The sequence below is a fragment of the Gigantopelta aegis genome, chromosome 15 (assembly GCF_016097555.1).
Source record: "Gigantopelta aegis isolate Gae_Host chromosome 15, Gae_host_genome, whole genome shotgun sequence".
Classification (NCBI taxonomy): Eukaryota; Metazoa; Mollusca; class Gastropoda; order Neomphalida; family Peltospiridae; genus Gigantopelta; species Gigantopelta aegis.
The window spans coordinates 25,437,605-25,453,805 of NC_054713.1; the positions used below are offsets into that span (position 1 = coordinate 25,437,605).

A 16,201-nucleotide genomic window follows, 5' to 3' on the forward strand; every position below is an offset into this window, starting at 1 on the left:
TTATTTGTGAGAGTATAGCTCTACTGAATAGAGAAGCGAGGGAACTTTAAGATGTACTTTTTACTTTATCAGGCGTGGACCACTGGTTGGAACGAGGGAAAGCCCAATAGGTCTGTCGATAATCGGCAATTTTACGATCCATCAAACTTGAAGAGAACATTCTACTGTTCCTTTTTCTTTTGTCCAATCAAAAAACAACCCCAAAAAACAAAACAAACAAAAACAAACAACAGCTTACCATTTGTGCTCAAGAAGTGTAGGAAGTTATTTGATAATGACCTTAATGTGAACGTTTACACCGTTAATAAGACCAAGGCCAAATGATGAGATGTATTGCATTGTGTGTGACACAATAGCCCGAAAAAACATGAATTGATTCGCACAGACCTACCTTCTTGACAGTTTATGTGCAAGAGCAACCTAACTTCTAGAAAAGTTTTATGTCCTTACTGACGAACATTTTTGGAATCCATTTTGTATTATACATGCTTAACTAATGAGTTTTATTTTTGATAAAGCACTTAAATGATTTTTTGTCAAATCAGTTTTATTTTTCACCTAAATCTAATGCAGATTTATGCCTGTCAAGTTTTCTTCTTCTCTCCTTTTCTTAGTATGAGAACAGAATAGATGTTTTACGACAGCCCAGAACGAAAAATACATCGGCTATTGGGTGTCACACTATGGATAGTATTGGAACAGAATAGATGTTTTACGACTCCACAGAACGAAGAATACATCGGCTATTGGGTGTCACACTATGGTTAGTATGAGAACAGAATAGATGTTTTACGACTCCCCAGAACGAAGAATACATCGGCTATTGGGTGTCACACTATGGATAGTATGGGATGAGAATAATTCTTGATACAAAGTCAGAGGCTGTGTACACGGTGTGTTGGAACCGTAGGGATATAAACATGATATTGATGGAAGTTGAAAATAAACACAACCTAAAAGAGACAAATTCAAACAGTATTTATTTACTAAAACATGTCAACATTTTCAGGGAAATGACATTTTAAAAAATAAATTACTGTCCTTTATACATATATTATAGTTTGTAGTTACAAATGTGTATACATCAAAAAGAAGAAACGACATATATTAAGCTTTAAGAGAGAGAAATGACGACCAAAAGAAAGTATACCGAAACACATTATAGTTTCATAGAAAGTTAGGTAGGTATCATTTGATGTAGCTTAACTAATTAGAAATAGTCGCATAGAGAGAGAGAGAGAGAGAGAGAGAGAGAGAGAGAGAGAGAGAGAGAGAGAGAGAGAGAGAGAGAGAGAGGTGCAATAGCTATTTTTATCCCTAATGATCTAATGATGAGGGCTTCTAAAATTTTGTTTTATAAAATCCACTAGTCACAGGATCAGTGATTAAAAACATTTAGTAGCCACGATTAAAAATTCACTAGTCCTACTTTTAGTAAATGCAATTTTACAAATGGGAATAATTGGATATAGGTCACCTAAAGATGGAAACAGAGCATAAAAACCCTTAGATATGGGGGGCAGGATATTTATATTTACAAAATGTACTTAAATGCATCTGACAACTTTTTTCACTAGCCATCGGGCATGGATATAGTAGTTATTTACTCATCCAACGTTGAATATCACTAGCCATGGAAGTGGGGCTACCATAATCTAGAAGCCCTGAATGATATTTGTGAACTCTCCAAATGATTATACCTTCGAAATACAACACTTCTATCCATTTGTGTTTTGTGTTATTTTTTTTTTACTATTTTGAAAACCCGATCGATATACTTTCGTTTGATCGTCAGTCACGTCGACCTTCCAGATCAACAAGACAATCAAATAATGGTACAAAATTAAAGGTAAAACGTGTTACGTTATACAATAAAGTAAAAACGACTATGTTATAACTTAATCAGGTCTTTCACAGGCACGCGGCTCAGTTCCTTCGTGTTCGTGTAGCCGCGTTCTCTGCATGCATAATAATGCTATTAAAACATCAAACTCTTTTCTTTATCATTACGCCGTGCAGCACAATTTGCTACATGACTGATGTCATTGAAAACTGCAAAGCATGCCACAAGGGATAAAACAACGCTTTTTAAGAAAACAAATGCATGCCGCACGTCAATAATATATTATGCTACAAGTATGTGTTCTATTGTATTCCAATGGGATATGTGTTCCAAAGACATTTAAATTGATCTTTTGAATTCTGTTTTTATAAATGTTAATGCACTTTAAGAAAGAAAAAAAACCCTTATAAATTAACCAGTTTTAGGCCTGACCACCACATACCTCATCAAGCGCAAGCATGAAGCCACAAATGAATATTGCATCTGAATCTCGAATTCTATTTCATTAAAATCGCTGATCCTAGATTTTAGACAGTACAAATATCTTCCACTCGCAAAGGTGGCGATTGTTTTTCAGTTGAAGCAATCGTATGTGGTGTGAGCCTATATATGACTGCTAAAAAGGCTCACGAAGTGGAGACCATCGCATATGCAGAAATAATTAAATGATGTTATAAAATATATTCCTAATCCAAAAGTAGATTCGAGACCAAATTAATGTTTACGATGTCCTGAGTTTGATTGTAAGCTTCAGGCCCCGTGCTTATAAACCTTAAAGACTAGACTTTAATAAAGTCCACACTTTAACGTCATGGCAACGCCATTCAAATAGCATTACGTTAAAGTTTGGACTTTATTAAAGTCTAGACTTTAAGTTTTATAAGCACGGTCTCTGGTTTCCGGGTCACACAGTTTAATATTACACAGTGAAACCAGCTCTAACGAACACTCGTATTGAACAGACAACTAATGCTGTGTGTGTGTGTGTGTGTGTGTGTGTGTGTGTGTGCGCGCGCGCGCGCGTGGGTACTCGTTGAGGAGCCATGTACTATGTTCAGAATGAGTTGTCATGCAGTGTGTTAAATGAATGTAATCGATCGTACGACTCGTCGCGCCACGTGCGATCGCTCTACCACTGAGCCACATCCCACCACTGACGATAATAACCCATTCAGACGACTATACCGCTCCGTGTTGCAGTGTTGCTGAGCAATAAAGTGGAAATTGAAACTTCATATACCGCAATGTCGGAGACCTCAAAGTGTGTTTGTTTTATTTATCGACATAATTCTGACATAGTCTTCACAGGAACCCGCTACATGTTTCATTGTCAGAACGCTATCGTTTGTTCTAGGACAGACCTAGACACTTGCGTATTTATATTGGTCAATAAAACCTCCAATAAACACTCTGTAGTTTAAGTCGTAGGTGCGTTATGTCTGCGAAATCTCTCTCGGGATTTTCTTTTCTGCAGAAAACCAGTTTACACTTTATGGTACAGTAGACGAGCCTCCAGAGCGATTTGATATGTCATTACCACTGGCTGTCTAGGCTGGGTGTGGGGCTCATACGCGGTGGATCTCTCGGGGCGCTGAACTGACACCGTGCTGGTCGACATGCAGGTTTAGTAGTTAAACAACGATTGCAAATGTGCATTCTAACTAGTACATTTGCATATACATATATAACGTGCTAAAATCTTATAACCATACTTTATTTTGAACGGCGACCAATAGGTATGTTCATGTGTGTACATGTGTATATAAACAAGCATATAACAGCTAAAACAAACAATAACACGAAACACTAACATCCCTTTTCAGACGACGTATGAGTCATTGAATATATTAGATACACCAGAGTTCATTAGTATATTTAAGCAGTTCAGTGGAATTTCTTCTCGTTCCAGCAAGCAGTTTAAGGGTTTTTTGTTAGTATTGCAATCTGACTTGACGAAAAAAGACAATCAAAAATGTTTTCGAAACAATGTACTATTTTGATATGCAATAGGCCAAGCTATAAATACAACAGCTCATCCATTGTGAAGATGCCGACTGCTCGTGGAGTTTGGAAATTACAATTACTCATTTTTTTAATCGTACATAATTTGCATGTCGAATGTTCAGCTAGTTCGAGACAGATTGACAAACGAATAGCTAAACATAGAGTCCAGTAGGATCAACAAATGAAGGCAATGTAATTTCAAACTCCAGGAGGTTTTTTACTGTGGGCGAGTATTAACAGCTTTACTGGAACGAGGGTTGGGCGTTTTTTGTCTACAGACAGAGTGCATTTAGTGGACACACACGTTTCTTAAGATTCACCATAAGTCTTTTGAATGGTTTTGCCTTGAGCTACAAGATACCCGGATCTTTGTGGTTTCTTTCTGTCAAATATTGAAGCTGGTCTAGTACCTGCGCCTGAAAGAAACAACATGTTTTTAAATTTTACTTTCCACTGAATGTTTATATTGATATTATCCCAACCGCCATTATACTTTTGTTCTGAGGTATCTTTGAATAAATGAATGAATGAACGAACGAATAAATGAATATGCATGTAACTTAAAGACTGTTAATCCAGTTCCAGAATTTATAATTTTTATTATTGCAAAAGACAAATACGACTGTTGTCTTATAGACACATTAAATCATGAATGACACTATCTGGCCCTTCCAGAATTAATGCATTTAATAATTCAAAAGTCAAACATTAATTGTGGTTTTAATAATTTCACATGTCTGGAAAAGACGAAGTAAAATTAAAACGTTTTCTTTAAAATAAGAAGTAAAAAAACAAATTGCGCCAAATAACGCTGTGCTGAATAAAGGGCAGATAATTCTAATCCTTAATTAACATAAAACTGTTGAGTCTCAAAACTAAAATAAATATGTTCAATACTAACCTATTAAACCTTCTTAAACACAATTGTTTGAAAGCGGCCAGCTTGAGACGATATCCTTTTGCGTCTAGCTTCGAACTTTTTATCAAATGTCAGTGTAAGTTGTAATAAGAATCCCACTTACTGTCAACTTGTTGTTCTTTTGCGTCCAACTCTTTCTCAAGAATCTGATACGTCTTTGGGGTGACCTGTCTGAACTTTGACCCTTCGTTCATGCGTGGGTCAATGCTTTCCTCCACCAGCTCGACACGCCCCCCAGCGGCCGCCTGTCCCGCTGCTTGAACTCTGGGGTCCTGTGTGTTAACCATACCCCTGAAACATATCAGTTATATCACATCATCCGCTAACTGAACTCTGTGGTTCTGTGTGCTAACCATGCCCCTGAAACATATCAGTTATATCACATCATCCCCTCACTGACCTCTGAGATTATGTGTGTTAACCATGCCCCTGACATATATCAGTTATATCACATCAACCCCTGACTTAACTCTGGGGACATGTGTGTTAACCATGCCCCTGAAACATATCAGTTATATTACATCATCCCCTCACTGAACTCTGGGGTCCTGTGTGCTAACCATGTCTCTGAAACATATCAGTTATATCACATCATCCCCTCACTGACCTCTGAGATTGTGTGTGTTAACCATGCCCCTGACATATATCAGTTATATCACATCAACCCCTGACTTAACTCTGGGGCCATGTGTGTTAACCATGCCCCTGAAACATATCAGTTATATTACATCATCATCTCACTGAACCCTGGGGTCCTGTGTGCTAACCATGTCTCTGAAACATATCAGTTATATCACATCATCCCCTGACTGAACTCTGAGGTCCTGTGTGCTAACCATGCCCCTGAAACATATCAGTTATATCACATCATCCCCTCATTGACCTCTGAGATTATGTGTGTTAACCATGCCCCTGACATATATCAGTTATATCACATCAACCCCTCACTGAACTGCGGCGTCCTGTGAGTTAACAATGACCCTGAAACATATCAGTTATATCACATCATCCCCTCACTGAACTGAGGGGTCCTGTGAGTTAACCATGACCCTGAAATATATCAGTTATATCACATCATCCCCTCACTGAACTCTGGGGTCCTGTGTGTTAACCATGCCCCTGAAACATATAAGTTATATCACATCATCCCCTTACTGAACTCTGAGGTCCTGTGTGTTAACCATGACCCTGAAACATATCAGTTATATCTCATCATCACCTCACTGAACTCTGGGGTCATGTGTGTTAACAATGACGCTGAAACATATCAGTTATATCACATCATCCCCTCACTGAACTGCGGGGTCCTGTGAGTTAACAATCACCCTGAAACATATCAGTTATATCACATCATCCCCTCACTGAACTGCGGGGTCCTGTGAGTTAAACATGACCCTGAAATATATCAGTTATATCACATCATCCCCTCACTGAACTCTGGGGTCCTGTGTGTTAACCATGCCCCTGAAACATATCAGTTATATCACATCATCCCCTCACTGAACTGCGGGGTCCTGTGTGTTAACCATGCCCCTGAAACATATCAGTTATATCACATCATCCCCTCACTGAACTGTGGGGTCCTGTGTGTTAACCATGCCCCTGAAACATATCAGTTATATCACATCATCCCCTCACTGAACTGTGGGGTCCTGTGTGTTAACCATGGCCCTGAAACATATCAGTTATATCACATCATCCCCTCACTGAACTGCGGGGTCCTGTGTGTTAACCATGCCCCTGAAACATATCAGTTATATCACATCATCCCCTCACTGAACTGTGGGGTCCTGTGTGTTAACCATGCCCCTGAAACATATCAGTTATATCACATCATCCCCTCACTGAACTGTGGGGTCCTGTGTGTTAACCATGCCCCTGAAACATATCAGTTATATGACATCATCCCCTCACTGAACTGCGGGGTCCTGTGTGTTAACCATGCCCCTGAAACATATCAGTTATATCACATCATCCCCTCGCTGAACTGTGGGGTCCTGTGTGTTAACCATGCCCTTGAAACATATCAGTTATATCACATCATCCTCTCACTGAACTGTGGGGTCATGTGTGTTAACCATGCCCCTGAAATATATCAGTTATATCACATCATCCGCTAACTGAACTCTGGGGTCATGTGTGTTAACCATAACACTGAAACATATCAGTTATATCACATCATCCCCTCACTGAACTCTGGGGTCCTGTGTGTTAACCATGCCCCTGAAACATATCAGTTATATCACATCATCCCCTCACTGAACTCTGGGGTCCTGTGTGTTAACCATGCCCCTGAAACATATCAGTTATATCACATCATCCCCTCACTGAACTCTGGGGTCCTGTGTGTTAACCATTCCCCTGAAACATATCAGTTATATCACATCATCCCCTCACTGAACTCTGGGGTCATGTGTGTTAACCATGCCCCTGAAACATATCAGTTATATCACATCATCTCCTCACTGAACTCTGGGGTCCTGTTTGTTAACCATGCCCATGAAACATATCAGTTATATCACATCATCCGCTAACTGAACTCTGTGGTTCTGTGTGTTAACCTTGTCCCTGAAACATATATATCAAGGAAATCAAAAATAAATAAATAAATAAATACCTGTTTATTTTTAAGGTGTATGATGATTCGTTAACACGACACAAGCATAACTGTTTTATATACCTCGGGATGACAGAAAATTCTTTATTTCGTATCAAAATAAGGCTTATATCAACTTCGCAAGTTTGGTTTAACGTAACCCAGTTTGCGTTCGCACATACTATTTAGGACATCATATACAGGGTCATACGGGTTACGCAAAATCGAAATGGGTTACCTGAATTTGTTTCTGAATTTGTCAGCGTAATGAGTTTCTTAAATGTTCCATTGTCAGAGGCCTGAAGATGAGATAAAATAAGATATGCTATCAGCCAAAGCAATTTGATGGTCACACTCGGTCATTTCCTCGCTAAACAGATCCAATGGGTTTTGATTGGTAGAATGAAAACTCACCGTTGGCTTAGGTTAGATCCACAGATGGTGGTTTATATGGTAAGATCTCAAACACGTACGACCATGAAATTAACATATCCGTTGGGGACATCACAGTTACTTTCCTATCAATTGAATTTTGTCAATTTGTTTTATAAATACATTTGCTTTCAAGCATATTATATTAGAATTCAGAATAAAACAACAATAGCCTTTCCGAGAAGCGCGGTGGTATGTGATACGCTTGGGTATGGTAATGTGACTTGCATGTGAGCGGTAGTGTTATAAGCCCATATAATATTTTATACTTTGTAGTAATGTTAAACTCAGAGATGCGACAATGCTATTAGGTATGGATGTGGTAATGTTATACACAAGGACGTAGATATACGCCGATATGTGGTAATGTTATACACAAGGATGCGGTAATGTTATACGCCAATATGTGGTAATGTTATACACAAGGATGCGGTAATGTTATACGCCGATATGTGGTAATGGTATACACAGGTATGCGGTAATGTTATACGCCAATATGTGGTAATGTTATACACAAGGATGCAGTAATGTTATACGCCGATATGTGGTAATGTTATACACAAGGATGCGGTAATGTTATACGCCAATATGTGGTAATGTTATACACAAGGATGCGGTTATGTTATTACGCCACCCACCCCCCATCGTTAATACCTGAGCAGTCGGTAACCCCACCCCACCCCACTTCGTTAATACCTGAGCAGTCTCATCTGATCTCATGAATGTTACATAGTGTACATATCCTTTGTGTCCTCTCGGTATTTTTGTACCTGGACAGTCGGTACCGCCCTTTGTTAATACCAGAGCAGTCGGTCGATTGTTTTCCCATAAAGCCAGTATTGTGTGTAATTAGTTTTAAATAGGTCGCTTCGGGGCTGTGAATGATAAGACAACATATTTTGGTGGAGAAAATCTAGGTCATGATATGTTTTACTAAACGTTTTCACTTTTCCATTTACTTTAGCAATGTATATATACTACTCAAAAGAATTTAAGGGTCAAACATTTATAACCAAATAAGTTTCAGAGTGTATTAGATTGATGATGTAAACAACACCAACATTTTTATTTATTGTTCCATATTTACAAAAAAAACACAAATAAACGTCACTGTATACAAGAAAGTCACATGACATGCTGTCAAAGTTGAAGGTTGTCAAACATGGATTTTACACATTAGAACATTCGTTTAATAGTGTGTGAATCCACCCCTGGCGCGAATACACTCGACACATCGTTGCCTCATGCTGTTGATCAGACGTCTGAAGAACTCTTGGGGAATGGCCTGCCACTCTGCCATAAGAAGTTGACCCAGATCATGAAGGTTGGCCGGAGGGGCATGGTTATCCCGAACTCTCCTGCCTAATTCGTCACAGGCGTGCTATATTGGGGCCAAGTCAGGCGAATATGCTGGCCAATCCATCCTGGCGATACCTTGTTGTCTGAGAAAGTCCGTTACCACCCTGGCGCGGTGGGATCTGGCATTGTCATCCTTCAGAACTGCCCCGCCGCCAATCTGCTGAAGGCCTGGGAGAACCAACGGCTGGATAATCTCATTCAGACAGCGGATTCCATTCAGATTGCCATCCACCACATAGAGGGGGGTCCTGTGGTGGATAGAGATGCCGCCCCACACCATGACGCTGCCACCACCGAACCGGTGACGTCGTCTAACGTTAACGTCAGCGAAGCGCTCCCCAGGACGTCTGTAGACACGAACCCGACCGTCGTTGAACTGGAGACTAAACCTGGACTCATCAGTGAACATCACTCGACCCCACTGAACACGTTGCCACCGCAGATGAAGCGTGCACCAGTGACGTCTGGCCGTTCTGTGACGTGGTAGGAGTGGTGGTCGAACAGCCTGGCGACGGCAGCGTAGATTATTGGCTTTAAGACGATTGCGTATGGTTTGATCAGACACTCGAGTTCCAGTCGCAGTCCGCAGATTGTCACGTAATCGGCGTGCAGTGGTTGTGCGTTGACGTAGAGCCATATTGGTGATGTAGCGGTCCTCTCTATTTGTAGTGCTTCGGGGTCTTCCCGAACGTGGACGATTTCGAACAGAATTCGTTGCTTGGTACCGTTGCCACAGTCGGCCAACGACACTCTGACTGACACCAAGTCTCAGAGCAACATTTCTTTGCGTATTGCCATCCTGAAGCCAAACAATAGCCCTTCCTCGATCTTCGATAGTCAGTTGAAGTCGTACCATTGTCGAATTTGGAGTGTGCACCGTACACGAACGCAAGCTCCAATTATACGGAAATTCAGCTTTGGGAACATGGAATACACGTGCAAAGTGTGCAAATGAAGCGCTTTGTGAAAAAGCAAGTTATGGGCACTTAGCAGACCTTTCGCTTTCGCCCTAATTTACGTGCAAATGTAAGCATGTTTTCGCCATTAGAACTAGTCGACAGTGTCAATGACAGTGGATTTTAATTCATTTATGGGTTGCTTAGACCCACTTTCGTCAAAATGGAACAATACCATGCGTGACATTATGGTCTAGCTAATATAATTGACATTCAGAAAATAATGTCGAAAATATCGTCTGATCCTTAAATTCTTTTGAGTAGTATATACATTGAGCTGCCTCTCTGGTTGTATCTGTTTTATGGTTTTAGTTTATACTTACCCTTTTATTTTATTTATTTTTTAGCTAATGTCACCCTGGCTCATGTCTAGATCTCCATGACAACTGCAATAAGTGGGGGAAATAGTTTAAAAATCGAAGTAATGTTTCGTTTGGGTACAAGCTGAAAATAAATCAATAATTATAATAGAATGAAAGATCCAAACATTTCTGAACAATCTTGAATTTTCTGAATAAATCATACTGCATATTGTTTACTTCGGTGATACTAAATACGGCATATTAACACAGATACTGAGATATTGTTATAGATACAGCCGCAACAGGTGGCCACTTTGCACCTGCGTATCCGACCTAACCTTTAATAATCATAACAATAGTTATTTTCATTTCAGCTTATTCCATCAGTAACAATTGCCCTCGCATGACCGGATACTATTTGAAGTAGGTGCAATAAAACAGAGTAATAAGGTCATTATTTTATAGGCTTTGGAAGTAACTAAAAGAAATAAGAACAGATTTCCAAGTATCGGAATTCAAAGCACAAAGCAATTACTGATATAAAGGCAGATGCTAGGAAAACGAACTCTTTGTATCACACGTCGTTAAATGTTCCTCCGTGTTGCTTAATAGATAATAAACTAACAATGCACGTGTGGGGAAACTGACGGCGTGTGCTTTGTATATGACCATTTCATATCATATGAACCTCACTATCGCATTAATAAATAATACAAATTAACAAGATACATACAACAAGCACACACACACACACGCACACGCACACACACACACACGCACACACTCAGACACACACACAGATACAGATACACATACACACACACACACACATATATATATATATATACATATATATATATATATATATATATATATATATATATATATATATATATATATACATACATACATACATACATGTTTCATGCACGTAAGCGGGATCGACCGCGTAGATTGTAGGCCCCATGCATATGGTTGAGTTAAAAGAGCTTCCTTTTTATGGAAGCTTCGATAGCTCAGAGCGTATCGTGGTTAGTCTTGCAATTTCCGGCGAATCGGTGCCACAGGTTCGAGTCCCAGCAACGGCATGGGACAATTTGTGAGGCCAGAAAGGATTTAATTATCCCCTGCGCCAGTGCGTTAATATCTATGTATGTAATAGTCAACCTCGACATACATACAATATATAGATATTCATACATCAATGCATACTAGCCAGTGCCAGGTCTGCCCACTGTTTCATGCACGTAAGCGGGATCGACCGCGTAGATTATAGGCCCCATGCATATGGTTGAGTTAAAAGAGTTTCCTTTTTATGGAAGCTTCGATATCTCAGAGCGTATCGTGGTTAGTCTTGCAATTTGCGGGCGAATCGGTACCACAGGTTCGAGTCCCAGCAACGGCATGGGACAATTTGTGAGGCCAGAAAGGATTTAATTATCCCCTGCGCCAGTGCGTTAATATCTATGTATGTAATAGTCAACCTCGACATACATACAATATATAGATATTCATACATCAATACATACTAGCCAGTGCCAGGTCTGCCCACTGTTTCATGCACGTAAGCGGGATCGACCGCGTACATTGTAGGCCCCATGCATATGGCTGAGTTAAAAGAGCTTCCTTTTTATGGAAGCTTCGATAGCTCAGAGCGTATCGTGGTTAGTCTTGCAATTTGCGGGCGAATCGGTGCCACAGGTTCGAGTCCCAGCAACGGCATGGGACAATTTGTGAGGCTAGAAAGGATTTAATTATCCCCTGCGCCAGTGCGTTAATATCTATGTATGTAATAGTCAACCTCGACATACATACAATATATAGATATTCATACATCAATACATACATACATACATACATACATACATATATACATACATACATACATTATATATATTATATATTATACCTACTTACCTACCTACCTACCTACATACATATGGTTGATTTGAACAGCATCGTTTTATGGATGTCTGAATAATTCAGAACGTATCGTGGCAAGGCTGCAAGTTGTGGGCGATTCAGTGCCATAGGTTCGAGCAACGGCATGGGGCACTGTGTGAGACTTCGTTACCACTAGACATTAATGCGTGTTTTATTTAACCGGTCTAAAATCGTTATCACTAAACAATAATACGTATTTTATTTAATAGGCCTAAAATCGTTATCACTAGACATTAGTGCGTGTTTTATTTAACCGGCCTAAAATATTTACCACTAGACATTAGTGTGTGTTTTATTTAACCGGCCTAAAATCGTTATCACTAGACAATAATACGTGTTTTATTTAACCAGCCAAAAAACGTCATCACTAGACATTAGTACATGTTTTATTTAATCAGCCTAAAATCGTTATCACTAGACATTAGTGCGTGTTTTATTTAACCGGCCTAAACTCGTTATCACTAGACATTAGTGCGTGTTTTATTTAACCGGCCTAAACTCGTTATCACTAGATATTCGTACGTGTTTTATTTAACTGGCCTAAAATCGCTACCACTAGACATTAGTGCGTGGTTTATTTAACTGGCCTAAAATCGTTATCACTAGACATTAGTGCGTGTTTTATTTAACCAGCCTACCTCTGAACTGTCAAGTCCAAGTCGTTTCCGGTCCGAATCATCTCCGCCTTAGCCCGGTCGTGCGTCCACCCAGTGACTAGAGTTCGGCAGATCTTGAGGATACCATCGCCGTCCATCAGTCCAGCCGTCCCCGCGATACCCTTCGGCGACACCTTGATGAGATCAGAAATAGTTCGGTAATAAACACAATCGTTAAGGATCCATACTTGTAACACTGGTGTGATCAGAAGTATTTGGTAATAAACACAATCGTTAAGGATCCATACTTGTAACACTGGTGTGATCAGAAGTATTTGGTAATAAACACAATCGTTAAGGACCCATACTTGTAACACTGGTGTGATCAGAAGTATTTGGTAATAAACACAATCGTTAAGGACCCATACTTGTAACACTGGTGTGATCAGAAGTATTTGGTAATAAACACAATCGTTAAGGATCCATACTTGTAACACTGGTGTGATCAGAAGTATTTGGTAATAAAACAACAATTGGTTAGGAACCACACGTGTCATAACGTTTATACGTTGAACTTGACCATAAACACCAGTTAGACTTCAATTACTAGCAGGCAACAACAACAACAACAACACACCATGATTTGATCTCACAATGAGCAATTAGCTACTACTGCATGTACACTACATATTATTACAGCCCTACCTAATACATTTAAGAACTGACCGCAATTATTTTTTGGTTCATGCAAGTATGAACCGAAAAAACGATGTGCACATTGTATGAGCCCGCGTAAATGGTCATACAAAAGTGTGCACATCGTGTTTTCGGTTCATACTTGCATGAACCAAAAAATAATTGCGGTCAAATCTTATAATTAAATTTATATGCATACTTTAACAATACATAACTGAATTTATTTTGTTTAGCTTTAAATACGCCTGTAGTATTGTTTGTGTAAACTTCATTGATACTTATGTCGTGTAAGAATGCGAACGTTCATTCACTATCATTTGAATCAGGTGATTTTTTTTGTAAGTGACGTCATTTCCTCTAGCTGCTGTGCATGTTTACGGATCGTTTAGTTATATTGGAAGGAATTGTCCTATTCGTGTTTAGTTTATATTTTATGAAAGTGAACGAAGAGAACGTGTCTAACATTTATGCTGTTGGTGGAACCGTTTAATTTTCGCCAACTGCTGTAGAACATCGCTTACAAGTAAGTTACAGAAATGAAGTTCCCTACATGATTTCTTTGGCCACCGACCGAGTCTCATGCCATGACTAGCGAAGAGGTTGGGGTTTTTGGGTGTGTTTTTTCTTAAAAATCAATGCGTATATAATATATATCTACATGTCTACTCTGCTATAGCATTTTCCAGTAATTTATCGTATACATTTATTGTAGCTTTCACGTGTGTTTACTTCAAAATATCTAAATATGATTGCCAGAATAATCCGGCTTGTTGTACAAAAGTAGTGCGAGTCAGTAGGGAGGGGAGAGGGGGGGGGGGGGGCAGTAGGCGTGGCTTAATTTTTTTCGGTTCATCGAGATATGAACCAAAAAAAGTAAGCACCTCTGGACCTAACAGATTGCCGTAAAGTGTATAGACGCAAAGAAAATTTAATTATAAATAAATAAATGAATGAATAGATTAGCTTGGGGATTTAAATGTTTTTGAAACAGTCAATAAGTTTACAGATATTTAGTAACTTAATATTCGTACTACAAAACAGCTCACGGTATTTAATAATATTTGGTCTAGTAAAGAAATGCTTTGGTATATAGATGCATCTTGCTTTATTGAATAAAACGGCATTGAAACAACGATATCTTCATCACATAACATTTACGTTCATCTCTAGGAATATTCTCCCACTTTCCAACTTCGATTGGTAGATTGTTTTTGGTAGTGCGATACTTAACACAAGTAGATATATTGGTTTTATTTAGTAGTAATAAATAAGGTTCCAAGTTAATGCTGTCTTTTAAAATTCTGTAATTAGTATCTCTGTTTGAACAATAAACAGTATCTTTCCATGTTGCAAATGCTGGCCCTTCAGTCTCTCTAAAATAACGTTACTCAAATTACCGTAGTTAACATAATTATCGGATAACCATACAAAACTAAATCCAGTTTATTTAAAAAAAAGTTCCAATAAATTTAAACCATTGATATATGTATAGGTTCCATAAACATAATCTAAAACTAATACCTTATATATTCTAGGAGATAGCTTATTTATATTATTACTATATTATTACTATATACCGTATTACACCAATAACTAATCATTCTAGCTTTCACATAGATAATAAGTGGGAATCTTTCAAGCTCACCACATATCATATATAAAGGTGTACTACATTTTACGTCAAGAATACTTCTCAGGACCCTAGTATGTACACTTTCAATAACAGAACAATTATCAAAACCCCATATCTCACAACCGTATAGTAAAATAGGTAAAATGGTTTCGTCAAACAGTTTAAGTTGGCAATCAATAGGCACACTGAGGTTACATATTCGAGATTTAAGCAACAGCGTGGCTTTTGTGGCTTGTTCCTCGATACGTTTCTTTGCTAATCAAAATGTGTGGTTCTTTGAAAAATACAATATTTAATTAGGCTAACCCAGAAAGTTTCAAACGGTATTGACCATAGTTATATCGTATATGTTTTCCACTCTTTATCCCTTGTTGGTGAAAAATAGTTTTATTAGATATACAACAAAGATATTTTCCTTCATACGCATAGAGGATCCTATTTTTAAAGGGGAGGAGGCTAATTTTAGTGGTAAAGGGCTCACTTGTTGTGCGGTTAGTCTAGGATCATCCCTGTCAGTGGGCCCATTGGGCTATTTCTCGTTCCAATCAATGAATTACGACTGGTATACCAAAGGCCGTGGTATGTATTATCCTGTCTGTGGGGTGATGCATGTAAAATATCCCTTTCTACTAATGGAAAACTTGTAGTGGGTTTCCTCTCTAAGACTATATGTCAAAATTACCAAATGTTTGACATCCAATAGCCGATGATTAATAAATATATGTGCTCTAGTTGTGTCTTTAAACAAAAAACAAACTTTAAACTGTATCATTGTGTTAACTGGACAGAACCGTAACCACGCTGTGGATATTCATTAAACCGGGCAATGAAGACAGCAGCGACAATAACTCACCGTATATTGGTGGCATACACATACTTTCGTTGCGGATGTCCCGCCGCTCAAGTGACGGTCAGTGATTG

At 38.9% G+C, this 16,201-nt stretch overlaps 1 protein-coding gene across 1 annotated transcript in view; it reads right to left on the bottom strand.

The window, feature by feature from the left end:
* Window positions 1-963: 963 nt before the first annotated feature.
* The window catches only part of LOC121390064 (PDZ and LIM domain protein 3-like), a 37,931-nt gene continuing 22,693 nt past the window's right edge, over window positions 964-16,201 (bottom strand). Inside the window, exons 2-4 of the mRNA XM_041521772.1 lie at window positions 12,994-13,145; window positions 4,870-5,057; window positions 964-4,263 (exon numbers count right to left, since the gene is read on the bottom strand). Coding sequence (XP_041377706.1) covers window positions 4,157-4,263; window positions 4,870-5,057; window positions 12,994-13,145 — 447 coding nt within the window. The 3' untranslated portion in view covers window positions 964-4,156. The remainder of the gene's footprint in view (window positions 4,264-4,869; window positions 5,058-12,993; window positions 13,146-16,201) is intronic.